The sequence below is a fragment of the Coregonus lavaretus genome (assembly GCF_964263955.1).
Source record: "Coregonus lavaretus genome assembly, chromosome: 26".
In the NCBI taxonomy this organism is placed as follows: Eukaryota; Metazoa; Chordata; class Actinopteri; order Salmoniformes; family Salmonidae; genus Coregonus; species Coregonus lavaretus.
The window spans coordinates 11,553,344-11,579,597 of NC_140013.1; the positions used below are offsets into that span (position 1 = coordinate 11,553,344).

General features: G+C 41.9%; 2 protein-coding genes across 2 annotated transcripts; both read left to right on the top strand.

Annotated features, from left to right (window-relative positions):
• The first annotated feature begins 266 nt into the window (after positions 1-266).
• On the top strand, positions 267-15,636 carry LOC311101288 (phosphatidylinositol transfer protein alpha isoform-like). The gene is made up of 12 exons (XM_084142417.1): positions 267-401; positions 1,700-1,730; positions 4,123-4,268; positions 5,443-5,534; positions 5,831-5,838; positions 6,508-6,582; positions 7,063-7,146; positions 9,012-9,089; positions 9,640-9,750; positions 11,711-11,833; positions 12,026-12,091; positions 14,936-15,636. The coding sequence occupies exons 1-11, from the start codon at positions 385-387 to the stop codon at positions 12,071-12,073; spliced, it is 813 nt and encodes a 270-aa protein (XP_083998543.1). The 5' UTR covers positions 267-384; the 3' UTR covers positions 12,074-12,091; positions 14,936-15,636.
• A 1,793-nt stretch (positions 15,637-17,429) lies between these two features.
• LOC311101312 (inositol polyphosphate 5-phosphatase K-like) lies at positions 17,430-26,253 on the top strand. The gene is made up of 13 exons (XM_084142438.1): positions 17,430-17,518; positions 17,827-17,932; positions 20,243-20,347; positions 20,551-20,659; positions 20,966-21,082; positions 21,256-21,431; positions 21,676-21,787; positions 22,092-22,201; positions 23,646-23,892; positions 24,205-24,342; positions 24,434-24,517; positions 24,595-24,699; positions 24,895-26,253. The coding sequence occupies exons 2-13, from the start codon at positions 17,838-17,840 to the stop codon at positions 24,982-24,984; spliced, it is 1,488 nt and encodes a 495-aa protein (XP_083998564.1). The 5' UTR covers positions 17,430-17,518; positions 17,827-17,837; the 3' UTR covers positions 24,985-26,253.
• Position 26,254: the final 1 nt, after the last annotated feature.

Below are 26,254 nucleotides of genomic sequence, written 5' to 3' on the forward strand. Positions count from 1 at the left end.
CACAAAAAAACACAGGGTGTTACTCGGTTCACCCTCCACCAACTGTCACAGCTAAGAAGTCTGAATGAGGAGTGAAATTGGGAGGACTGGAATAACATTTGGTCTCAGTGAAACTGAACCACTGTGACAGGTGAAACAACTTACAAACCAATGCACTTCATTAAAAAAAAACACAACATTTGACCTAGGTAGATTGGAGGTGTGGTCGCCACCAGGACGCCGCGCCCCTTTCGGCGTCTGTCAGGAAGTGAATTCAAGAAAACTAAGAGCGCAAAACCGCGGAGACCGTGGGGCGCAGACAGACAAAAATACTGCCGCCTGATTTAGAGTTTTTACCAGTAAACTGAATCTGAATGCTGCAGATACACGGCCAACACTGCAAGAATGCTCATTAAAGAATTGTAAGTAAAAATGTTTGGAAAGATATGCTGTTTTGTCAAAACGTGTTACGTGGGAGAACGGCAAAATTGGCAAAATTCCTTGCGTGACATTTATCCTGCTCTATTCGTTAATAGTATTTTCTCTGTTAGTCTAGTATAACCTACTTACTATTTGGGAATTCGAAAAACACCTGTGAAAACTGGTATTTTATCTGTGTTTTATCATTGCGTAAAATGTTAAGTTTGTCAATGGAGAGGGCTATTGACTGCTTGTTGCCTGTGTCCTCCCTGTATTGACTGTATGGATAGACTCATTGAATGAATGCATCAAGTAAAATAATAATTAACAACACGGAAATGTATTGTCAGGTTACCAAAATTATTGAATTCTCTGACAAAGTACCACTGTAACATTGTAACCATAACTTGAATTCTAATCATCCCATCCTCAGGCCTACTAAAACACATACAAGGGTGTGCCTTTATCTAAAATCCAAAGTATACACTTGCGTGACATGTCATCTAACTCATTGGTTACTAGAGCCAACAACTGCCATATCAACATGACAGCTAGATGCCCAAAACCTGCCTGTATCAATACAGAATAATTAGTATGGTGCCTGTCTGGGCTCCCATTACACCCAGATCTGTTATAATGAAATATTCAGGGATGCTTAGACTGGGAACAGGTGGTGATTATTGCCTATTGTAGACTGGCAGAGGACAGGGCCAAACCTAATTGTTTTCTGAAGATAGAGATCTACATCGGGATTCAATTTCCTCCATGACAATATTTCAGCTAGCATCAGTAGCACGTTCAGGCTTGCAATATTCATAGTTGGAAGGTAGAGCTGGGAAATATGGTCAAAAATCCATAACACGATAAATATCCTGACTTGACGCGATAACGATAAATAGAACATTAATGTGCACCACTTTTTTTTAAATATTATTTAAACTACTACTACTAGTTTGATGGTTGTAGCTATCAATTGTCCCATTAACAATCACCCATATTAGCAAACTCATTTTATTTTAAAGTTAACATTTCTCTAGTATAGGCTACTTATCGTAATGAACGATATAAGCAAAATGCCTGCGATAAGTGAATGGTCGGTATGGATTATTTTTGGTTTATCGTCCCAGCTCTATTAGACTAAACGGGTTTTGATTAGCCTACTCTTAACAGTTGCTATCAGAGAATTGTCAGTCAAACTAATAAATCAAATGATAAATTAGATGAGCAATAACATTAGTCATGAGCTGCAGGTGTAGTTTGTGTTTAAATGTGTTGTGATGTTGCGCTCTCTCTCTTCTAGTCGAGTCATCCTCCCCATATCTGTGGAAGAAGTAAGTACTGACTGAGTGTCATTTCTTTGTGTCTTAAACTCTTGCTTCATGTCACAAATCAAGCTGGTTAAGCTACATTCTCGTTTTCTGATGCAACCGTCAAATTGAGCTCAACCATTACCTAGCCCCATGAATGTGCCCATTACACCAGCGGAACATTCATGGGGTTAACCCATTACCTAGCATGCCTATGCTCTTGAGGAATCAGGGCAGTCTATATGTCAATCAGTTTGTCTGCATTAAGTTCCTCTAATCTTGAAGTTCCTGTTTGTACACACACCTTTTAATGATAGTGTGTGTGTGTGTGTGTGCGCGTGCGCGCAGGCAGTTGGCATGGTTTCCATTACGTTCACATTGGTTGCAGTGGTTGTTAGCCAGCCACACACAGCCATGTTCATTAAAACAGAGCACCTTATTCCGACTGAAGCTTTGCAGTTGAAGTCATTAGTTGTGGGTCATTCCATGTCATTTCAGCAAGCCATGACACCCACCATCTCAGATTGTTCTGAAATCGTTTCTGTAATTAGAAACAGATAAGATTAACATTCCTGCAACATTATTTTGTTGAAATATAATTTGATCTCTGAGAAATTAAGCTAATTGATTGCACCCAAATTGGCCAATGTAATTATAGGATTCATATAATCTTCAATAAATATAGTACCTGACATCCGATTTGGACCAAACTTTTTTCTAACAATGTGTAAGACAGGAGGAATCCAAATAAATGGTCAACAGCCACCCACGACCCCCCACACCCCACGCCAATCCCAACCCAGTATCAGTTCTCAATGTCTGTAGTAGTATGGAGCTGCGGCTCTGAGTATTGTTTCTTCATCCTATGTAATGTATTCTTAGTGAATTTGGTGATGTTATTTTTCACCCTGTTCAGAGAAATTTGTCATTGAAGTTGTTAGGTTTATGGCCCATCCTACATCCTGATATTACCAGGTTCTGACCACTAGATTGTGCTGTTCCTGCTATTTGGTGAAAAAAGTTTGAAGGACTTGTTAAAGGGATAGTTCACCCAAATAACAAAATGACATGGGTTTCCTTACCCTGTAACCAGTTTATTGACAAAGTATGACAGCAAGGAATGCTAATCTTTAGTGCTGAGCGATTAACCGAACTAATTTACTGATTATTTGAATTCCATTTTGTTCCGTTTATTTCTGTGAGCACAATGCGCACATTGTGCTACAGTTTCTCTAGAGATAAATCAGATCATGCCCCAACTGTGTGTCGTAATAGGGAATTGTAGTTTCCAAAAGGCCAATGTTCTACTGGTGATTTGCAGGATGTGCAATGATACAAGTAAAAGGAGGGCTGTGTTTGGTCAAATTGCCTACTATGCCAATTTCTCTGTATAAAATGGGCCATACCTTTAAAACTTCCTCGGCCAGCCTGAGGAAGATGGCCAGATGAGTCACACACTCTTAGGGGGAAAATAGGTGAAACACTGGTTTTACACGTGTTGTCACATTCCTAACCACCCACTCGCGCATGAGATGGAGCCACCAAAATCAATCTATTTGGTAGAGGACTTGATTTTACCCCCTCTTCCTCCAAACAGAGCTGTTTCACCTGTTGAAAGCATCTCATCAAATCAGCCCGGTACGAACTACCAACCATACACACTGCACTTAAAACGCCACCACTGGCGCACTAATGCCCTGTAACTGGAGGGTTAGTCTGTGATTTAATTGTCAGTTGGCTGTTGGTTGCTGAGTAGTGTCAATGTGCAGCAAGCGAGTCACCAGTTCCCTGTGAGTCACTAGCTCCCTGACACACAGTGGCCGCATTCCAGGACAACTTTATTGCAGTCACGCTCCATACAGCAACCAATGGTTGCGTGCCACGTCATCGACTGCTGCTGGGTGACTCAAGGCCTGTGCTGGTGGATGGACGGGGTGTGCTGCCTAGGCTGGGACAGCAGAGTTGGAGACGGTAATCAACCTGCCAAAGGTCTGACAGAGCACTACATCCTCACATCACTGGTGAGCAGCCAATGAGGGAATTGTTGGCAGAGAGACTGTCATCTGGAAAAGAAACTGCCACAAAGGGCTATTAGAGTATGTTCCTTATGCTTGCTGACAGTCCTGTTATCCTGTTAAGCTGTTATGCTGAAGTCAGTGTCTGTCTGGGCTAAATGCGCAAGGAACACACAGTGGTGGAAACAGAAAACTGTCCCAGTCCAGGTGCTCTGAGGAGTGAATGGTCAGGGATGTGTATGTGGGGAACTGAGTTAATACAATCCCCCTTGTTCATGAATTAATGTCCCTCACATTTGTGCCCACTGAAATGGCTACAGCTGTCTGTTAATGCAACTGGTGAACATTGGGGATTATTTTGTCTGTGTAACTGTAGCTCACTCCTGTCTTCCTCTTCACAGTACCAAGTGGGGCAGCTGTACTCTGTGGCTGAGACCAGTAAGAATGAGACGGGTGGAGGAGAAGGGGTGGAGGTGCTAAAGAATGAACCCTATGAGAAGGACGGAGAGAAGGGCCAGTACACCCACAAGATATATCACTTGCACAGGTACGATTGGTCCATCTATCCATCCATTTATCTATCTACTCACTTACTCCCATCCACTCACCCAACCACCCACCCACACCACCCAATGGTACAGTATACAGTGGGGGAAAAAAGTATTTAGTCAGCCACCAATTGTGCAAGTTCTCCCACTTAAAAAGATGAGAGAGGCCTGTAATTTTCATCATAGGTACACGTCAACTATGACAGACAAATTGAGAAAAAAAATCCAGAAAATCACATTGTAGGATTTTTAATGAACATGTTTCAGTCCGTTTTCTTCCATTTACTGCCTTAAGAGTCTGACCCTGCTGTGTCTGGGTTTAGAACAGTAAGAGAGTTTAAAGCATGCTTATTACTAATAATAAGTTGTTACTACATTAACACTGATCCATCACTGCTCTCACCTTGGCATCCACTTGGGCTTTGTCAGCGATGTCAATGTAGACTACTTCAGCCTTCTTCCATTGCTCTGGGTCTAGTCCGTGCACCTAGAAAAGGTGTAATGATCATGCTGTTTAATCAGCTTCTTGATATGCTACACCTTTCAGGTGGATGGATTATCTTGGCAAAGGAGAAATGCCTGCTAACAGGGATATAAACAAATTTGTGGCAAAAATTTGAGAGAGATATGTTTTTTGTGGGTATGGAACATTAATAATAAATAATATAATAATAATATGCCATTTAGCAGACGCTTTTATCCAAAGCGACTTACAGTCGTGCGTGCATTCATTTTTTTTTGTGTATGGGTGGTCCCGGGGATCGAACCCACTACCTTGGCGTTACAAGCGCCGTGCTCTACCAGCTGAGCTACAGAGGACCACATTGCTGGGATTTTTAAAATTCAGCTCATTAAACATGGGACCAACACTTTACATTGCGTTTATATTTTTGTTCAGTGTATATCAAATTCAACCGTTTATCTTTTTCAGTGATGAAGATATGGATCTCTCATGGTAGGGTGGGTTATACAAATAGAGGGAACTTTGAGCACCTCTATCTCCTGAATGTTTTGGCATTTGGGTCCAAAAAGTCACTTTCTCACCACTTCTACCATGGGCAATCAAAGGTGTGGAAAGTTTTGTTCAATTGGGTGCGGTGGGTGTGGTCAAAAAGTGATTGAATTCAAATGGATCGACCCTATGATAATAACTATCTTACTTTCTCTCTGTAGTAAAGTGCCAAACTATGTGCGCATTCTGGCACCATCAACTGCTCTTAACATCCACGAGAAGGCCTGGAATGCTTACCCCTACTGTCGGACCGGTAAGTCCCCTGCTCTTTGTTACCTACCCCTTCTGTAGAGAGAGAAGATGTTGAATAATTAACTCTGGCATACATGCTAGCAGCCAGCACTGTGAGGACATGCTATTGGAATCTATGTCATTTATGGACCAATAGCCAGACATTGGGTATTAATAGTGTATATACACAACTTCTCAGTTCGGTTGGCAGGGAGTTTCAAACGTGCAACTATTGAGATATTATTTTGAAAACATCTGTTCCCCTAAACATTGTTTACTCTCTCTGTCTCCTGATGTCCATCTCTTCCCCTATTGCAGTTATTACAGTAAGTACTGTTTTCTACTATACATTTACATATACAGTATGTTGCTGTTTACTAGCACACTATTCAGCTGTAAACACGGTGAAAGAGGAGCTGGTAACCTGTCAAAAGGAAAGGAGAGAAGCAGATGGGGCTGACTTAACACAGAGAAAGACTGACACTCATTTTGCCAGGGTCTACGTGTGTGTGTGTGTGTGTGTGTGTGTGTGTGTGTGTGTGTGTGTGTGTGTGTGTGTGTGCGCGCACGCATGTGCACAAGCATTTCGCTACACCCGCAATAATATCTGCTAAACACGTGTATGTGACAAATAAAATTTGATTTGATGTGCCTCTTTCAGCTGTTATTACCAGTACCACTGCTCTTAGCTGATGTATCCCTTAAGTTGTAATCACGAACAGTCCATATATTACAGTGTCAGTTTTAGACCTAGGTTCAAATACTATTCGAAATCTTTCAAATACTTTGAACGTTTGATCTAGCCTACCTAGATTGTCAGATGGGTGGCGTTTACATCTAAGGGACTATTCTATTGATTGATTAAGCCAGGCATGCTCAATCAAGCACAGATAAAGTATTTTACATGATTTCAAATAGTGTTTGAACCCAGTATGTGTTGGTCACTTGAGATTCATCTTGTTCATCTTATTTATTGCTCTTCCTTCGTCCCGCAGAATGAATACATGAAGGACAATTTTCTGATTAAAATTGAGACGTGGCACAAGCCCGACATGGGGGATCAGGACAATGTGAGTGAGCAGCTAATTGAATGAGTCTGAATGTATACCATGTCAAATATGGACCACCAGCACATCTAATTCAGTTAGCAGACGTAACTAGTCCTTTAATTTGACTATTTCCCCTTTTACTCAATCCCCCATCTATCAGACTCTTCCATTGACGTCATTTCAGACACTTAATTCCACTGACGTCATTTGTGTCCGTCCACTGACTTTATGAAAGGATACAGAAACCCTTCTCATGTGTGCATTTTTTGTTCTAAGACCTGCTTTGTTGGATATGACACTGAATCAACATTTACACATAATGTATCAAAGTGCTATGTTATCAGGTTTGGGGTCAATTCTCTTTCAATTCAATTTCCCTGAATTGAGTGCATTGAAATTGGCCCCAACCCTGCATGTTTTACCTGGTCTATGTAGTGACTACTAGTGAGGCATTCTTAGCTCTTGAAGTGTGTAAATTACTATAAATGATTCCCTGCATAGGTGCACGGACTAGACCCAGAGCAATGGAAGAAGGCTGAAGTAGTCTACATTGACATCGCTGACAAAGCCCAAGTGGATGCCAAGGTGAGAGCAGTGATGGATCAGTGTTAATGTAGTAACAACTTATTATTAGTAATAAGCATGCTTTAAACTCTCTTACTGTTCTAAACCCAGACACAGCAGGGTCATACTCTTAAGGCAGTAAATGGAAGAAAACGGACTGAAACATGTCCAATAGAAATTCCCTTACCGAGAAAGCAGGCTTCTGGCAAACAGTTGTGGCAAATCTTTGGCCAATTTGCCTCAAATTTGCGGCCAGCTCATATTTTCAAATGAAATGAGTGTTGTGGCAAACTTTTGCTACAAATTTGCGGCGACTTGTGAACTTCTGGCAAACAATTCTGGGAAACTTGTGGTGAACATTCTACTGTTTGCTGCAAATTTGCTTCAAACTGATTATGAATATGCAAATTAGATCAGGTTTTTGGTTACTTTGTGTATTAACAACATTGAAATGTTGTATCTACATAAACCAAATCACATACACATTTAAATGAACTTGCTTCTCACAGAGAGCTAAACATACTAAATGTACCACAGTGCCTTCAGAAAGTATTCACACCCCTTGACTTTTTCCACATTTTGTTGTTACATAGTGGGATTAAAATTAATTTAATTGTCATTTTTGTCAATGATCTACACAAAATACTCTGTCAGTGGAAGAAAAGTGTAAAAAAAAAATCATGAAAAATAAAACCCTAATACTGTATATCTTGATTAGAAAAATATTGAATCCCCTAAGTCAATACATGTTAGGATCACCTTTGGCAGCGATTACAGCTATGTCTTTCTGGGTAAGTCTCTAAGAGCTTTCCACACCTGGATTGTGCAACATTTGCCAATTTTTATTATTTTCGAAATTCTTCAAGCTCTTTCAAATTTTGTTGTTGATCATCGCTAGACAACCATTTTGAGGTCTTGCCATAGATTTTCAAGCAGATTTAAGTCATCCATCTCCAAAAGTGAAGTTTTGCCTTGATGTCAAATCAGCTCATGTTGTTGCTACTTTAGCTGTTGTGGTAGCTAACATGCTACTGAACAGTGAAACTAGCATATTATTATATATTATTATTATTAGCATTTTATTGGTATTAGCTAAAAGACCGCAACGTATTCACCTAAAAATATAAGTTCGCTAGCTAGCTATCACATAAATTGTGCAAAATATGATAGCTATCATTATCACTAAGCACTAGCCACTAGCTCGCTATGCGCTAACCGCTAGCTAGCCAGTTAGTGCTGCTGACAGATTGATCTGATCTAGCTAGCTAGCAACAAAATGTGTTTCACTGTATCCCACAAAACATGACATTGCTTACCAGGCATCAATTAGCTTACACAATTTTTAAGTTTATTAGGAAGTTTAATAAGTTAAGACACTCACCGGACGACTTTGGTAGGTAGCTAGATAGCTTGGTTTCCATTTTCCAACAGATTTTTCTTCTCCCTCTGACTGGTCGTCATCAACGGTTACTGGTCTTGGAACTCAATGTTTACCAGAAATGGCAACAATATTTATACAGGTTTTCCCTTAATGTCTATGGGTTTGCCACAGATTCAAATACAATCTTGAGCTAATTGTTTGCCAGAAAAAACCTCTGGCAAACTGTTTGCCACTATTGGCAATAAATATTATTGTTGCCAAAGGTTTCCCGCTGATTCAGCACTAGTGGCAAACATTTGCAAACTTCTGGCAACATTTTGTGGCAAGTTTGCCACAATTGTTTTTGTAAGGGTTAACACTTGTCTTCATTTTCTTTAGCGAAATGTTCCACTACATTTTGTTACAGTGTGCACTAATGAATATGACCCAGTTACCTGAACAGAATTAAATAGAACACTGATGTTATCTTTGCATCCTACGGATCTGCTCACTCTGCTCCACACAGGACTATAAGCCAGAAGAAGATCCTGCCATATTCAAGTCAGAGAAGACCGGCAGGGGCCCCCTGGGGCCTAACTGGAAGGTACTACCCAAACCAATATTCCAACGTTGTTGTCATATTTTTCAAATCAGCTAATTTCACACGTAGCTGTGTCCAGAGTCAAACAGTGTACTTAGAGAGTTGGGCCAGTGCGGTTTTTGTCTGACCGTTCCAAGAGCGCCAATTTCACCTCCATAGTCGTTGCTAAGTGATAATTGATGCTTCTGCATTGTGCTGTTTATTTCTGATGGTTTTCCAAACCTATGAAGATGTCCAGTGAAAGCAGATATGCAATTTGTTGAGACCACAACACAGTACCAACTTGGATACACATTGTCCCAAATGCTAATTAGTAAAAACGTCAGTAAAATTAGCTTTACTGTTCTGCTTGTCGGAGGCGCTATCTTATTGTCACATCACCCAAATTTCGAGAATAAAGGCGCCAACATGGCGTCCGTTCTAAAATCTGTCCGGAACTTTACTGTATGGCTCAGGCTGTATCTATTATCGTTCGGAATCACCATCATTATGTGTGCTGTGAACTATTCTGCCTCTGCCTGAGGGTGTAATAACTTTGTCTTTACCTCTGCAGAAAGAGCTTCCCAGCAACACAAACTCTCCTCACATGTGTGCCTATAAGTTAGTCACAGTCAACTTCAAATGGTGGGGAGTCCAGAACAAAATTGAGAACTTCATCCATAAGGTACAGTAAGAGAAAGAGACTTGTCAATTATTCCAGTATTTGCATAATATTCTGTTATGGTGCCTTCATATCACCCACTGTACATGTAAAAAATGACTCCGCCCTGAAACCGTGAAGAAGAAACTAGTAGACAGATTTGGCTGAGGAATAAGAAATCCAAAGCTGTGCAGTCTCTCTGGGTGTGACCAGGGGCGGTGTGTTCATTAGGGCGATATGGGCGACGCACTGCCAAACGGGAAAAGCAAGGGATTTTTTTTCTAATCAATTATATCACGGCAACAGTAGTTATCAGTGTTCTAATCTAGACGTCTGATCTGCCACTAAATGTCCAATCAGGCTAAAGTCGTGCTTCAAATGGCCCCGCCCGTTTTGGGGCGATTTCAGTCAGGTTGAAAATCGCCCAGAAGTCTCTCATAGCCTCTAATGTAAAATCAATTTTTTTCAAATATCAGAGCTTTCAATACAATCTCTATGGGTTTCTGAGGGCTTGCACTTACGCGCTTTCGTCATACGTAACATAACCATGAACGTAACTAAGAAAAGAGCGGGTAGCAGCGTCAATCAATTCACGTACTACTATCAAGATGGCTAGCGTTCAGTGCAACTCGATTGTCTCTTTGAAAGAAGTTCACATCAAAGACCATTCAAAACGAGCTACTGGAGTGTATGCTAGCGGTCATGAGGGAACATATTGTGGAGGAGGTGAAGTCGGCGAACTTCGTAGCTATCCAAGCTGACGAGACCACGGACGTTTCTACACAGACACAGCTGGTGCTGAGGTACATAGATAGCAACCACAAAGTGCAGGAGCGCTTTTTTGAGTTCCTTCCCATCTCGGAATCAACCTCAGTCTCAATCGCCAGTGTGCTTTTGGAGAGACTGAACGGTCTTTTTGCCGACGACGAGAAAGTCAAACTCATTGCGCAAGCTTACGATGGAGCCAGTGTGATGAGGCGAGAGAAGGCTGGTGTGCAGCAAAAGGTACGTGAGCATTTCAAGAATGCCCATTACGTGCATTGCTATGTGCATCAGCTGAATTTTATCATGCAGCAAGCTACTTCTCGCATCAAAAAAGTAACTAGTAAACTAGTCCTCAGCATGCCTGATTTCAATGAGAAAGTCATTGACCGCTTTGCTGCATTGAAAGAGAGAAGAGAACAGTTTCAGTACAAGTAATGTAGCCTCTCTCTCTCTTTGTCCCTCCCTGTCTGTCTCTTTAACACACACACGCCCAAATCAGTTCACAGTTGATGTTGTTTAAAATAGTTATTTTTCATTAAAAAAAAAGTAAAACTTTTTTTTTACAAATCTATACAATTGGCCAGAATATGGTTGTTCATATTTACAAATCTATACAATTGGCCAGAATATGGTTGTTCATTTTTACAAAGCCATACAGATAGCTGTGTTTACCTTTTCTAGAAATTATTTTCAAATTCTGTTTTCAGGCAAAATGTCTATCACTGTTCATTTTCACAAATCTATACAAGAGGGTAGAATATGGAAGTCTATAAAAATTTCCTATTACCAATAACTTGCATCAATGTTTTCAGTAGCCTCTATCAAAAGCTCCTGCTTGCTTGTTGTGAATTATGCTCAGGTGCACATATTTCCAATTCAACCATGAGGCCTTTTTGAAGCAAGTAATGTGTATATCAGTATTGACTTATATGCTGCCCCTGTCTTCATGTTGTTGCTGGACATATCTTTTTTAAAATGTGTGTAGGTCACCTAAATCATCAGAAAAATTGCCCCCCCTGAGAATTTTTTCAGGAGCCGCCACTGGGTGTGACTAAAGGCTAGTTTACAGTAAAGGCAAAAAATGGTTTTCTGTCCTCTAGTGGACACAGTGATTTGCCATAGAAATGTTACTCCAATTTGCACATAATAAATGCTGATATTACTCATATTTGTTCTATGTAATTGTTTTGTCTAATTTCTTCCCCTCTTTGATTTCCAGCAAGAGAAGCGATTGTTTACGAAGTTCCACAGACAACTGTTCTGTTTGATTGATAAATGGATCGGATTGACAATGGAGGACATTCGACGTATCGAAGAGGAGACCCAAAAAGAGCTGGATGAGGTAATGTACTGTACATTTGTTTGGTCTTTGGCATCAATTAACTCCGAATGAGATGTGCTGCTGTCTTATCAGTTTTGTCATTAGGCTGCGGAAATTTGCTAAATGCTTTGTTGTTGTCCTGGATATCCTACTTATTGATGTGGCTTTGTGTGTGTGTTTGTCTGTCTGGCTCTGTCTGTGTGTGTCTTTCAGATGCGGGAGAAGGATCCAGTCAAAGGGAGTTCTGCTTCAGAGGACTGAGGCTGTGCAGCTGTGACCGTGAGTACCGCTCTGTCTGCGAGACTGAGTTCAGGGCTGTGTTCAGGGTCGCTTTAAAGCGATTTGCAACAAAACAATAATGAGCGTTTCTTATTGAACAAGTCCAGGTAGTCCCTCCCTGTATAAGTTAATTTTCTTCCGCTTGGAACCTAACGAACATGACCCATGACACGAGGAGCTCAGGTTGTGCACCTTACCCCACATGACTCAGCTACCGTGTTATCAGTGTTATAGTGTAATCGCTCCCATCTCATACTCTATATCAGGGTTCCCCAATTGGCGGCCCAAGGCCGAATTTGGCCTGCATTTTATTTTATTTGGCCCCCAAAGTTTTCTGAGCAAGAAAAAAACGTTTTCTAAATTTATTTTTTATTGTTGGACATAAAAGACTGTAAAATCAACAGAAAATCAGCTCCAAGTGATTTTAATTTTGGAAATCTGTTCCAAAGTATTCCCACGCATAATAGCGAGATATACTTTATGTGATCGTATACAAATGTAAGCAAGGTTTGAAATTATTATGTTTTAGTCAAATATATTATTTTCGGGTTTCATTTATAGTCTACACATTATTTGTAATTAGCCTCCCGAGTGGCACAGCGGTCTAAGGCACTGCATCACAGTGCTTGAGGCGTCACTACAGACCCGGGTTCGATCCCAGGCTGTGGCGCGACCGGGAGACCCATGAGACGGCGCACAATTGGCCCAGCGTCGTCCGGGTTAGGGGAGGGTTTGGCCGGATGTCCTTGTCCCATCGCGCTCTAGCGACTCCTTGTGGCCGGGCACATGCACGCTGACTTCGGTCTCCAGTTGTACGGTGTTTCCTCCGACACATTGGTGCGGCTGGCTTCCGGGTTAAGCAAGCAGTGTGTCAAGAAGCAGTGCGGCTTGGCAGGGTCGTGTGGCTCTCGACCTTCGCCTCTCCCGAGTCCGTACGGGAGTTGCAGCAATGGGACAAGACTGTAATTACCAATTGGATAGCGCGAAATTGGGGAGAAAAAGGGGTACAAATAAATGATTACACTTTAGCTACGGTATTGAGACTACCAATGACTTCCATGTCTGATGTGTGAACACACTACCGGTCAGAAGTTTTAGAACACCTACTCATTCAATAGTTTTTCTTTATTTTTACTATTTTCTACATTGTAGAATAATAGTGAAGACATCAAAACTATGAAATAACACATATGGAATCATGTAGTAACCAAAAAAGTGTTAAATAAATCAAAATATATTTTATATTTGAGATTCTTCAAATAGCCACCCTTTGCCTTGATGACAGCTTTGCACACTCTTGGCATTCTCTCAACCAGCTTCATTTCAATTAACAGGTGTGCCTTCTTAAAAGTTAATTTGTGGAATTTCTTTCCTTCTTAATGCGTTTGAACCAATCAGTTGTGTTGTGACAAGGTAGGGGGGCGGGGGGTATACATAAGATAGCCCTATTTGGTAAAAGACCAAGTCCATATTATGGCAAAAACAGCTCAAATAAGCAAAGAGAAACGACAGTCCATCAATACTTTAAGATATGAAGGTCAGTCAATACGGAAAGTTTCTTCAAGTGCAGTTGCAAAAACCATCAAGCGCTATGATGAAACTGGTTCTCATGAGGACAGCCACAGGAATGAAAGACCCAGAGTTACATCTGCTGCAGAGGATAAGTTCATTAGAGTTACTAGCCTCAGAAATTGCAGCCCAAATGAATGCCTCACAGAGTTCAAGTCACAGACACATCTCAACATCAACTGTTCAGAGGAGACTGTGTGAATCAGGCCTTCATGGTCGAATTGCTGCAAAGAAACCACTACTAAAGGACACCAATAAAAAGAAGAGACTTGTTTGGGTTAAAAAACACGACCAATTGACATTAGACCGGTGGACATTTTTCCTTTGGTCTGGAGTCCAAATTGGAGATTTTTGGATCCAACTGCCGTGTCTTTGTGAGACGTGGTGTGGGTGAGCGGATAATCTCTGCATGTGTATTTCCCACCGTAAAGCATGGAGGAAGAGGTGTTATGGTGTGGGGGTGCTTTGCTGGTGACACTATCTGTGATTTATTTAGAGTTCAAGGCACACTTAACCAGCATGGCTACCACAGCATTCTGCAGCGATACGCCATCCCATCAGGTTTGGGCTTAGTGGGACTATCATTTGTTTTTCAACAGGACAATGACCCAACACACCTCCAGGCTGTGTAAGGGCTATTTTACCAAGAAGGAGAATGATGGAGTGCGGCATCAGATGACCTGGCCTCCACAACCAAATTGAGATGGTTTGGGATGAGTTGGACCGCAGAGTGAAGAAAAAGCAGCCAACAAGTGCTCAGCATATGTGGGAACTCCTTCAAGACTGTTGGAAAGGTGTTCTAGGTGAAGCTGGTTGAGAGAATGCCAGGAGTGTTTAAAGCTGTCATCAACGCAAAGGGTGGCTATTTGAAGAATCTCAAATATAAAATATATTTTGATTTGTTTAACACTTTTTTTGTTTACTACATGATTCCATATGTGTTATTTCATAGTTTTGATGTCTTCACTATTATTCTACAATGTAGAAAATAGTAAAAATAAAGAAAAACCCTTGAATGAGTAGTTGTGTCCAAACTTTTGACTGGTACTGTATATATTAATTTTTTTGTTCCGGACCCCTGACCATCCGCTCTAGGAAAATATCGGCCCGCGACTGAATCTAGTTGATGATCCCTCCTCTATATCCTCAAGCAATATGTCCTCTTATAATTGTGCACAAGGAAACAAGACGTGTCCATCTTGCGGATTTGCATTTGATAGAAGACTATAATCAAGTCTGTCACATAGAAATCTTTCTCTCCTTCCACTTTTTCAGATCTGTTACTGAGACACCAGCATCTCTGCCCTACCCCAGTCCTTGGGAATTATATGGCTATATGCAGACTTTACCCAAGTCTCTCTTCATCTCTGCCCAAGTCCTCCAAGGCACCCCTATACTGTCCAGGCAAGCCATGGAGAGGGCCCCAGCAGCCCAGAGGCCCACAGGCCCCAGCAGCCCCAGAGGCCCATCACATTCCTAACTAATTATGTCACTTGTCAAGTTTTTTTTAATGGTGATTTTGATTTGGAGTTGTAATGATAGTATTTTCTATTGTCTTTAATTTCTCATGTGTTTTTTGGACAAAGGTGAATTTGTTGGTTACTCCTCCTGTCTTTCAAAATACTACGATGTCTCTGTATTCCCCTCTTGGTTACAGTACATTTTTCTTGCCGGGGGCCAACCGGACAACCTGCATCAGCAGGTCAACCTGAATCAGCAGGCTGAAATCCAGTTGTAGTGTTATGGCTTAGGGCTTTTTGGGGCAAGAAATATGGAACAATGTACCTGGTCTCTCTTTGAATAGAGATCTGAGTAAAAAAACATATCCTGTACTGTATTTTTCTGTATTTATTCACAGGGTCATTTTCTCTGTTGAATTACATAACACTTTTGTGCTTTAATGGATTGAGCAACATTTAGTTGTTATATACGACCTATATTATTCAATATTAAAAACAATGTATTTATACTCTTTGCATTCTGTGATTGTATTCATTTCATTGGTGCAAGAGCTCTGTTCCCATTTTTATGACTGGCTTGATTTTCTTTACATCCTTTAAGTCAGGGTTCTTCAATTCCGGTCCTGGAGGGCCGAAACACTTCTGTTTTTTATTTCTACCTGGTAGTTAATTGCACTCACCTGGTGTCCCAGGTCTGAATTAGCCCCTGGATATTGCTATGTTGAAAATAACATTCAAACTGATTAGGTTTTTTGAAATGGAAAGATGAAGGAGAGTGGCGTGATTTTATATTTTAAAGTAGCTTGTGACAGAGAGGAATACATCCCCATAGTTGCCGTTTTATGAGGGCGCTTTTACTCAAAATCGTGGCACTGACCGAGTTGAGGGGAAGTCAGAGGAAGAGGCAAAGCGAGAGGATTTACTCCGCCCAAAAGCTGTCCGCATGAGTTAAGCCCTTTTTTGTATAGGGGTCTATGGGAGAGTGTTGAATTACGTGAGGCTTATTTGAACGAATAGACGTTTTGTAATGTTTAGGCTGTTAAACATTTACTGATATAAGTGGTTGCACGTGGCATTCTGTCAACTTTGAGAAAAACGGCTTTGTTATGCCTTGTTCACACGCGTGCCTGCCCTCTCATTGGCTAGAATGGTCCCACCGACCTGACCTCACTTACCGTCACTCATCGAGGACATGTATTGTAGGGAAGATTACGGAAATGGATGCTCTGTTGGAAACTGATGGCGGGTCGGGTAAAGAAGACAGTGAGAATGAGTAGGCTACAGTCGTGAAAAAGACAGGAAACAAAATAAGTAAAGTTGTGATGGAAACTAAGATATCCCTAGATTTGTTTATATAGGAGTTTTGGATCAATGTTACCTGGGGGATCTGTTTGAAGTCATGAGGAGTATCATATATGCATAGGGTGAGGTGGCATTGGTGAGAGTCACAAGAGTTGGTCTTATTCAGATTTTCTGTGTGTCCGCGGAACAGAGGAAGCTTGCTTTGCGCCTCAAAAATATTTTTGAATGGAATGTTTTCTACATGGATTTCCAAAGCAGGGCGCCTGTCAAGGGGGTTATCTCTTGGTTTGCGCATGGAGTGGATGCCGATGATATACCTGAGGAAGTAGGTGAAGTGATTGGTGGATATAGTAAGGAAACCCACTTCGTCCATATTGTTTTTTGATAAGTCTCTCCCTTCTCATGTAAAGCTAGGCCATGTAAGGACTTTTGTGCACAAGCCCTGCAGTATTATAAATGCAAGTGTATGCAGACGGGAACAATATCGTATGCCAGCTGAAGTTATATGCTGCAACTGTGGAGACTGCACCAGTGGATGTTTCTCGTCAGTCAAGGGATCCTGATATATTACATGTCAAAATGTGGACTTCGTAGCATTTATGGCAATGGTCATAAACTACACAGAACAAACGAAGAAGAAATCCGAGACAATCTGAATTATTGTGAGTACAGCAGAACATTTTTGGGGGACTCAGTGAGTTTACAGCCGAGGCATTGCATGAAATCCTGTCAAAGGATGTTCTGCCCTCACAGGCCCCTGAGCCTGTGTAGGGATGTGACTCGAAATGGAATGTAAATGAAGGAGTGGGATGTTTATTTTTAATTTTTTTATGTCTGTTTTTTCCTTCTCCTAATGGATATGTTTTTATAGTTTACCACCAGTAGGTGACGGCATTCACTTCACATGCTCGTTTGCGGACTGCCATAATACCGTAGAAGAGGAAGCGCGGTCACTCGGTATTCTTCTTTGAGGAAGTGCATGTGCAAAACGTAAACAAAGTGTGTTGCGTAATCTCACACCCAATTGTCATCTTTCGTGGCAGATTTCTGTAATCCGAGTGCGAGTAGGCTACGACAAAACAACAGGCATTTCCAGGTAGTAAGAACATTGTAAATGTATTATGTGTACTATATTGTACTATTTAGTATTATCTGTACTATATTTTAATCAGTTGTCATCCTAAACACAGATAAAATAGCTAGTTTAGCTCATTTAAAGGAACGAAGTTAACTACTGGCATAGCTAATTTCTCATCTAATGTGTAAAAACATTCCTAACATTCGCTAGCAAGCTAGGGTTCCTGTCTTGACATTCAATACTTTATTTTTTATTCAGACAACATATTGCTGTGTGTTCATGAGTTTTGTTGTTTGTAACGTTATCATGATTCCATGATTTTGCAGCTGGTGAGATTATGGAGAATGATGATGATACTAAAGAAGACACCCAGTCACAAGTCAAGAACTCGGTCAACATGGAGAAGAACTGCTGCAATGAGGACACTTTCAGGTTTGAATATCTCCTTATGGTCATAGGAGCTCTAGCTAACAACTTTGATTAGAGAACATGTTTTGTGCATAAGGAGACACTGCACATTTCATTTGTTTACAGTCAATGGACACTACACACCCAGTAACCTTTTCAGCAAGGCAGTGGTGGTGCAGGCAGCATAGCATTTGAGCTGACAAAGAACTGCACATGGTTGGATTGTTGGTTACATAATATCTGTGCAGGCTATTGGAACGCATGCACACAGGCTAACTATTTCCTTATTAGGTCTGTATTTCCCCAGACAGAACACAGTGCAACCTCACATTGTCTGCCAGTGCCAGCACCCAATACAAAGCTAAGAGCATAATATAGGGAGTATTATTTTGATTAGGTTTCCCATTGCATTCCCACACATATTAGAGAAATAATCCATGCCACTCGAAGGAAAGTTCAGTTAAGCAGATGATTGGGCCCAAAGTCTACCACAACCACTACCGCTTTGTTTCTCTTCTAAGCCTTGCTAGTGTTGAGCAAATTATTACAGACTAAGTTGCATTTTCTAGCATTAAGGGGTCTCACGTGGCCCCTTCTTGATCCTACTTAGCCCGTAATCCTCCTCAGTCTACTTCAGACCCTCCAAAAACCTTCTCAGGTCTCATTTGCTTCCAGAGACGCTGGATTTTATTGAAGGCATCATTGCTCTGCCAAAAGTATACATTAGTCGTCAGATATGTCCTAGCTGGTCTATCCTACTCTTCTTCCACCTGTTATACAGTAACGAATTCTAAGACAGGACCTTTGGTGAATCTGTAGCCATTTCTGTGCTTTTGCACCATCAGGAGTTCTGTATGGTCTTTCATATCAAATTCAGTCTCACACAGGATGCAGAGGGAAAGTGCAGTGATGAGGGTCTCACTTTGATGGATCTTGGAACATGACAGAATCACCAAGGACATAAATCTGCAGTTTGACCACTGTAGAAGACATTGCCTATGATCTCTGCAAATATTCAAGTATCCAAATCTCCATTAAAGGATAAACGAGTAATCTCCAGTGAAACTTTCCCCTTGTAAACAAGGATTCACCACCTGCCGTTCTGAACTCATCATAGCATCAGTGACCTCCTCCATATTTTCCTCCTCTCTTCCCGAAACGGAGATTCCTTCCAGAAGCTCACCCACAATGGATGAGATCCGCCGGTTGTTCGGTTCGCCCGTAGGGCGCATCCGCTCGGACAGCATAGCCAGCTCTGCCACCCAGTCCTCGGGCAGCCGCCTGCTGCTGCGCCAGCGCCTCGCTCAGCTCATGACCTGCGTGGACGACCTGGACCCCTCACCCCAGCTCCAAGAGCAGGTGGCACGCAGCTTGGACAACGCCTTCCTCATCTGTGGTAAAAGGGCCAGCCGGCCCAAGAAAGAGAACTTCAGGTGGACATTTTATAGGCGTTTGCCGAGTTCCTCTTTTCTGTTCTCTTTGGGCTTACTTCGACTTGACTTCCTCTTTCTCTGTCTGTTTAACATCAGATTTGTTTTAAATCAAAATGCATTGCACATGGTTCTTCGTTGCAAGGGTTTAGTTGATGAACACAAAGTACCGTAAGACTGGATACTAATGATTCTTCTTGACTAAAACGTCCAACAATGAGTTCTCCATTGTATTCCAATGTTGTCTGGCTTTATCAGAGTACAGAGGGTCTGAGTTGGTAGAGAAGTTAGAAAACATTTTCATGTCTTGATTTTAGACCTTGGACCATTTGTTGATCAGCCTCTTGAGCTCAGAGCAGGCAGTGTGTGCGGTCTCTTCCGTTCTGGATCGTAATCTCTGGCATGCTTATCTTTTGATTTGATAACACAAAATGACCTTTTGTTAACAGAACTGAAGAGCTATGATGTTAGGACCATAGAGATCATAAGTCAATGTTCAGTGTTTTATTTAGTTCTGTGCTTAGGACATGGAAAGGGATGGGCTTAGTTCTTTGTTGAGAAGTTTTTTTCATTCACAGTTTTTGAATTGATATAGGCTATGGTTAGAGAGATGGGACTAGGCTTTATCAACCACCACTGTCCATTCAAGACTGGCTAACCGTGATATTGTTGTTGTGTAACTAAATAAGCTTCTGAAAGTTGCAGTCCAATTTGTCAGGCTTTTGCTCTGAGTTTCGGGGAAAACTGCTGTGCAAGTGAATCATGATCTGCTGTACTCTCTCTTACTCTCTCGCTCTCGCTCCTTCTCTCTCTTTCTCACTCCCTCTTTCTCTATCTCTTTCTTGCTTTCCATCGCCCCCTCTCTACTCTCACTCCCTCTCTTTCTCTCTCTCGCTCCCTCCAGGCTTCACATGGTCACGTGGAATGTCGCTACAGCTGATCCTCCAGATGACATCAGCTCCTTGCTTCACCTGAACTCCCCAAAGACCCCAGACCTCTATGTGATTGGGTGGGTTGCGGAGCTACTGCATGCTGATTGGACATTGATTGAGACAGACAGTACAATGGCATGACAGGAAAATCTGTTTTTTTACTGTGTAAAGTCTACAAAGTTTATTCAGAGTGGCATGGTAAAAATGCTTCAGTAGGTTTATTTGTATGATCCTAATGTTACAGGCAACAATAGTTATAACCTGTGTGTGTGTCTTGTAGTCTCCAGGAGGTGTACACTGCTCCTCACAGGTTCATCATAGACATGGCTGTCGAGGACTCCTGGAGCCATCTCTTCATGTCCAGCCTGGCACCACGAGGCTACCTGAAGGTACAACAGTAGGACAATATGGCTCCATAACACTAATAATAGCACTCCAGCACCATAGACCGGTTTGAACTAGTTTTATGCCACCATCCTTAGTCTAAAGTAACAGAAAAATGTGCTCCCAACATAGTTTGTCCTCAGTTTATTTTCACCTCCTTGTCTTTCAAAGCAATATCATTTGCTTCTTATGTGTCTCTCCGCTTCCACTCTTTTGAGTCTACCTTTTGTCTTTCTCCTGGTTACATAAAGACCCTGAAAAATAGCCCAGGTTTAGATGAAGCAGTCTCAGGGTGTCTTGTTGTGTTGTAGGTGTCCTCCATCCGAATGCAGGGCCTCCTACTGCTGTTCTTCTCCAAACTGGCCCACGTTCCATTCATTAGAGACATCCAGGCCACCTACACTCGCACAGGCATCTTCGGCTACTGGGTAAGATCAGGCTCAGTGGATGTTATTACTTATTATGACAGCTTATAGCAAGTGTTATAATTCACTAAGTGTATTATAAGGCATTATAAATGCACCTATAAGGCATTGTGTGTTAGCCTCATGTAAAAATTGTTTTATTCAGACATTTGATTGATTGACCTTGCGCCCAACAGGGGAATAAAGGTGGGGTGTCCATCCGTCTGTCTTTCTACGGCCATATGCTCTGCTTCCTCAACTGCCACCTGGCAGCACACATGCAGTACGCCTTGCAGCGCGTCGACGAGTTCGAGTACATTCTGGACACACAGACCTTCGACCCCAAAAAGACACCGCAAATCCTCGACCACAAGTTGGTATACATTAAACGCACGTTGTCAATTGAGTGTGCATTTTTCGATATTCACACAGTTGCTGTTTTAGTGTTATAAATGGAGGGGCTTGGCACCTGCTTGTAATATGATTTTAAGTACTACTGTGCTCTCACTATGTTGAATGTTCACAGTGGCCTTTCTCTCTCTCGCTCTCTCATTCCCCCTCTCTCTCATTCCCCCTCTCTCTCATTCCCCCTCTCTCTCATTCCCCCTCTCTCTCAGGCTGGTCTTTTGGTTTGGGGATTTGAACTTCCGCATCCAAGATCATGGCATGCATTTTTTGCGCAACTGCATCACCAGCCATAAGTTCAACTTGCTGTGGAGCAAAGACCAGGTCAGACTCATGAGAGATGCATCTGTTTTGCTCGATCTTGGAGAATACTATACATAGATTTAACTAGATTGGAAAACGGACAGTGGCTTTTCATTTAACACATGTACAGTTGTCTTGTTTTCATGCATGTAAGACATAGGATGTATCCCAGATGGCACTCTGTTTGTTCACGAGGGCCCATAGGGCTCTGATTCAAAAGAAGTGCACTATAATGGGAATGGGGTGCGATTTGGGATGCAGCCATCGTATTTCCTGACGATGTTGAGTGTAATGTTTGTCTTGTCATTCCGTGTGGTTGTATCAGCTAACCATGATGAAGAAGAAGGAGGCTCTCCTGCAGGAGTTTGACGAGGGACCTTTGGACTTTCAACCAACCTACAAATTCGACAGGTTCTCTGACTGCTATGACAGCAGGTAATGGCTGACGTGCAATCATAGGCATATGGGAACACTCGCACACATATAGATGTTAATTACTCTTTGGCTCTATAAAGCATTCACCATTGTTTTCTTTCAGATTTCCCACTTTTGTGTCATCTTTTCTGCTTGCTCTTACTGAGCTGACTCCTGCTCTCCTTACAAGACACTATTATTCAAATGCTCACCTCCGCTCTCTTTCGACTTCACAGGCCCCACAGGACATGGTTTGGTTTTCAGTAAGCTGCTCAAGACACCCCTCCTTTAATGCCACCCTAATCCCCCTTACTGCCCACTAAAACGTTTGCAAGACAGTGACGGATAGGTATTTGCAATGGAAAGTCAAAATACCGTTCTCTCCCACAAAATGGTTCCTACAGAACAGCAGACCTCGCTCTCTTGGGTTTTTTGTTTTCTGCTGATGTGAATGCTATGTGATATATATCATAGTTGTCTGCAGCTAACACAGTTGCCTCTAACAGTATATACGGTATATCAAAGTCGCTTTATTCTTCATATGAAGCCGGTGGAAAATTCCATTGAAGTGTATCAGCATTGTGCGGAGGTGGTTGCCATTCTCAGTGGACACAGTATTCTGGATTTGTTAATCCTAATTAATTTAACCCCCACAATACCATCTCACTCATACAGAGAGAGAGAGCAGCTTTGCTAGCCGACTGTACCATTGCCTCTGTGGGCGTAAGCAGCTGTCAGGTTCTAACAGGCATGGTTACTAGCTATATACAGCACAACCTCCTTTCCTGCTGCTTGGATTGTTCACTATATACCTCCTAATGAATAGCTAAATGGCTATATAGATATGTGTGTGCTTGTGTGGGGGCGGGCGTGTGTGCATCACTGTGCGTTTGTGTGTGTCAGTGTCATTACCTACGGTCACCAACGCTGTACACTAATCAGTACAATTGAGAGGGAACTCACTGCATGAGTCACCCAGTGAGACGGGGTGGCAAACTAATCAGCTATGAGAGACTACTAATGAGGGATATGAAAGGAGACAAAGCACTGCTGAATCTGATCCATCATGTAGAGCAGACTGAGATAACACCGAGATGGATGAAATGCTGAAGAAATCCAGCTAGCTTTGTCAGATTACTTGTCATACTTTTTCCATCTCTAACACTCTCTCTCATGTCATTCTCCCACACACAGGCTTTGTTCAAATATCCACACTAGCATACTACTAGAATGAATAAATGTATTGGGCATGAATTCTAAGTGATATACTAGTTTATTTGGAACACAGTCTTTCTGTTTCTCTCCATCTGTCTCCTTGATTGTCTCTCACTAAATCTCTTCGCTTGTCCGTTTGCCTGTTTCTCTCCATCTCTTCCATTCTTACTTAATCATTCTCTTTCTCTCTCTCCAATTCTCTCTCACTAAATCCCTGTCTCTTCTCTCGTCCGCCCGTCTGTCTGCCCAGTGGTAAGATGCGTAAGCCGGCCTGGACAGACCGGATCCTGTGGAGGGTGAAGCCCAACGAGCCACCCCCAGAGGAGGAGGAGGAGGACGAGGACAGGGACTCTGGTCTGGATGAGAAGAACACCAAGCAGCAGCAGGAGGCGGAGGAGGAAGAGTTCCCTCTGAAACTCAAGCAGGACTCGTACACCAGCAACATGGAGTACGGCGTCAGCGACCACAAGCCTGTCATCGGCTTGTTTACTTTGGAGGTGGCTGAGACAGCGGCATTTCCCATTCCCGCATCTGGGACCGTGTTAACAAAGTCTTAAGAGTAGCAGTGCTGATCTAAAATCAGTTCCTTCCTGTCCACATAATGTTATTCATTATGATCTAAGAGGCAACATTTACTGACCCAAGATCAGCACTCCTACTCTGAGATGCTTTTTGAATACAGGCCCTGAACTGCTTCTCCAATGTGACTCTTGATAGTGATACCGTATGATGCAAATGTACTCCTTCACCCTCTAGCCACTCCTGACTACCTCTTCCCTCCATCTTTTCTGTCTATCCCCACACTGTAGTTGAGGAAGATGTACGAGACGCCGTTGGTGCGCGTGTGTGCCGAGGGTGAATGGAGCGCCGACTTTGATGCCATGGTGATCTACAGCCCCCTTCAGCCCTTCCCTTCTAGTGCCTGGGACTGGATAGGCCTCTACAAGGTCCGAGTCTACTTAACCCTCTGATGTTCTTTTGAATCACAGAAGTATCATCAATGTGTAGTTTTTACAGATGTGTATTTGTGTGTTACAGGTGGGATTCAGGAGTGTTTCGGACTACATTACCTACACCTGGGTGAAGGATGATGAGGTCTCATTTAATGACGAGCTCACCCAGGTAATATGACTGCGCGTGTGTGTGTCTTTGTGTTTTATGATATGGAGATGCTCAAATATGTTTCTGTGTTTATCCAGGTCTATGTGAGCAAGGATGAGATTCCGGTGCTCGGAGGGGAGTGCATTCTCTGCTACTACTGCAGTACGCTCCAATGCATTGTGGGTATTAGCTCACCCTTTAAGGTAAGTGCAAGTTTACTGTAAGCCACCAAGAACAGTCCAGACATAGGGAATATACATACGCACTCTCATACATTCACATACATTTTGGGCTAGTTTTCCGGTCACAGGTTCAGCCTGGTTCTGGACTCCTGGACTAAAAAGATTGGAGATTCTCCATTGAAGTTTGAATTGATAAATGCCTCCGTCTGGTTTTAGGTACAAGAGTCCAAAGTGGCCATTGAGGAAGGTCTAGCGTCGGAGAACATCAAAATCCTTGACAAGGCCACAGCCAGTTCGGACCTGTGAGTGGACCAGACATGCCCTCGAACACTGTCTGTCTGTCTATGCTGTTACACATCTGCCCTTTTGACCTTTGGTGGCCTGTCTGCAAGCTGTGGTGCTGCTGGAGTCATGGAATGTTACTTAAAAACTATAGGCTAGTGCACTTTGTTTTTAATGAATCATACTGTTTCTTGTTCTCCACTGCCAGTTATGGCGGCAACAGAACCTGTCTGTTTATTTCTGTTCTGTTCAGATGTTGATCCCGCTTTTAAAATCAGTCGCAGAGAGATATTGGCAGTATCATTTTAAGAAAGGTTCCGTGTTAGTTTTTCTCAGTGTATTTATGTTTTTTGGTGTTTGTCTCTTTGGATTCATATAGAACACATTGGACATTGTCAGATGTTCCAGTTAGCTTGTACTAAAGTTGAACATTGACATCAGAGTCGTGGCTGTTTCACTTGAGAATTTGACCAATCATATAATGGTATCATTAATGCATCCCTTTGCAAACTTAGTCCTCTGTTAACAAAACCCTTTGTGCTATGCCATTCCATTTCAATGTAATTTCTCATAGAGGATATGTTTGAGGAATATATTGCACAATTTGTTCATATTTATGACCATGCCCTTTTTATAGATGTGTGTGAAGGTTACTGGTTTATGTATTTATTGAAGTCATTTTGGTTCAAGTAAGTGTGATTGAGGAAAAAAGTGGATTCAGCAAGTGCCTCAATGTTAACAACCTGTAGATAACTGTTCAATGGATACTTTCGTACAAAACTATGTAATTCCTATTTGATTATTTATTGCTACATTTGAAAATGATTAATTATTCTTAAAAGATATGCAAGTCTTGTCTTGCTTGGACTGTACCCATCAACATTTAATCTATAGAACTTCTTATACTTTTCTTTGACCAATTTCAGCATAAGCGAGACCTGTTCAGATATCGTTATTTGCTTATTGAAAATACCTATCCGTCACTGTCTTGCAAACGTTTTAGTGGGCAGTAAGGGGGATTAGGGTGGCATTAAAGGAGGGGTGTCTTGAGCAGCTTACTGAAAACCAAACCATGTCCTGTGGGGCCTGTGAAGTCGAAAGAGAGCGGAGGTGAGCATTTGAATAATAGTGTCTTGTAAGGAGAGCAGCTCAGTAGGAGCCACTTTATTCTGTATTTACAGTATATTGAAAATTAGGAGTGCTCTATTGTCTCAGTAACAAATGTGGTACATTTAATAAATGAATACAAATGTTATACTGTAACCTATTTAAAGCTTAAATAAAGCAAAACATT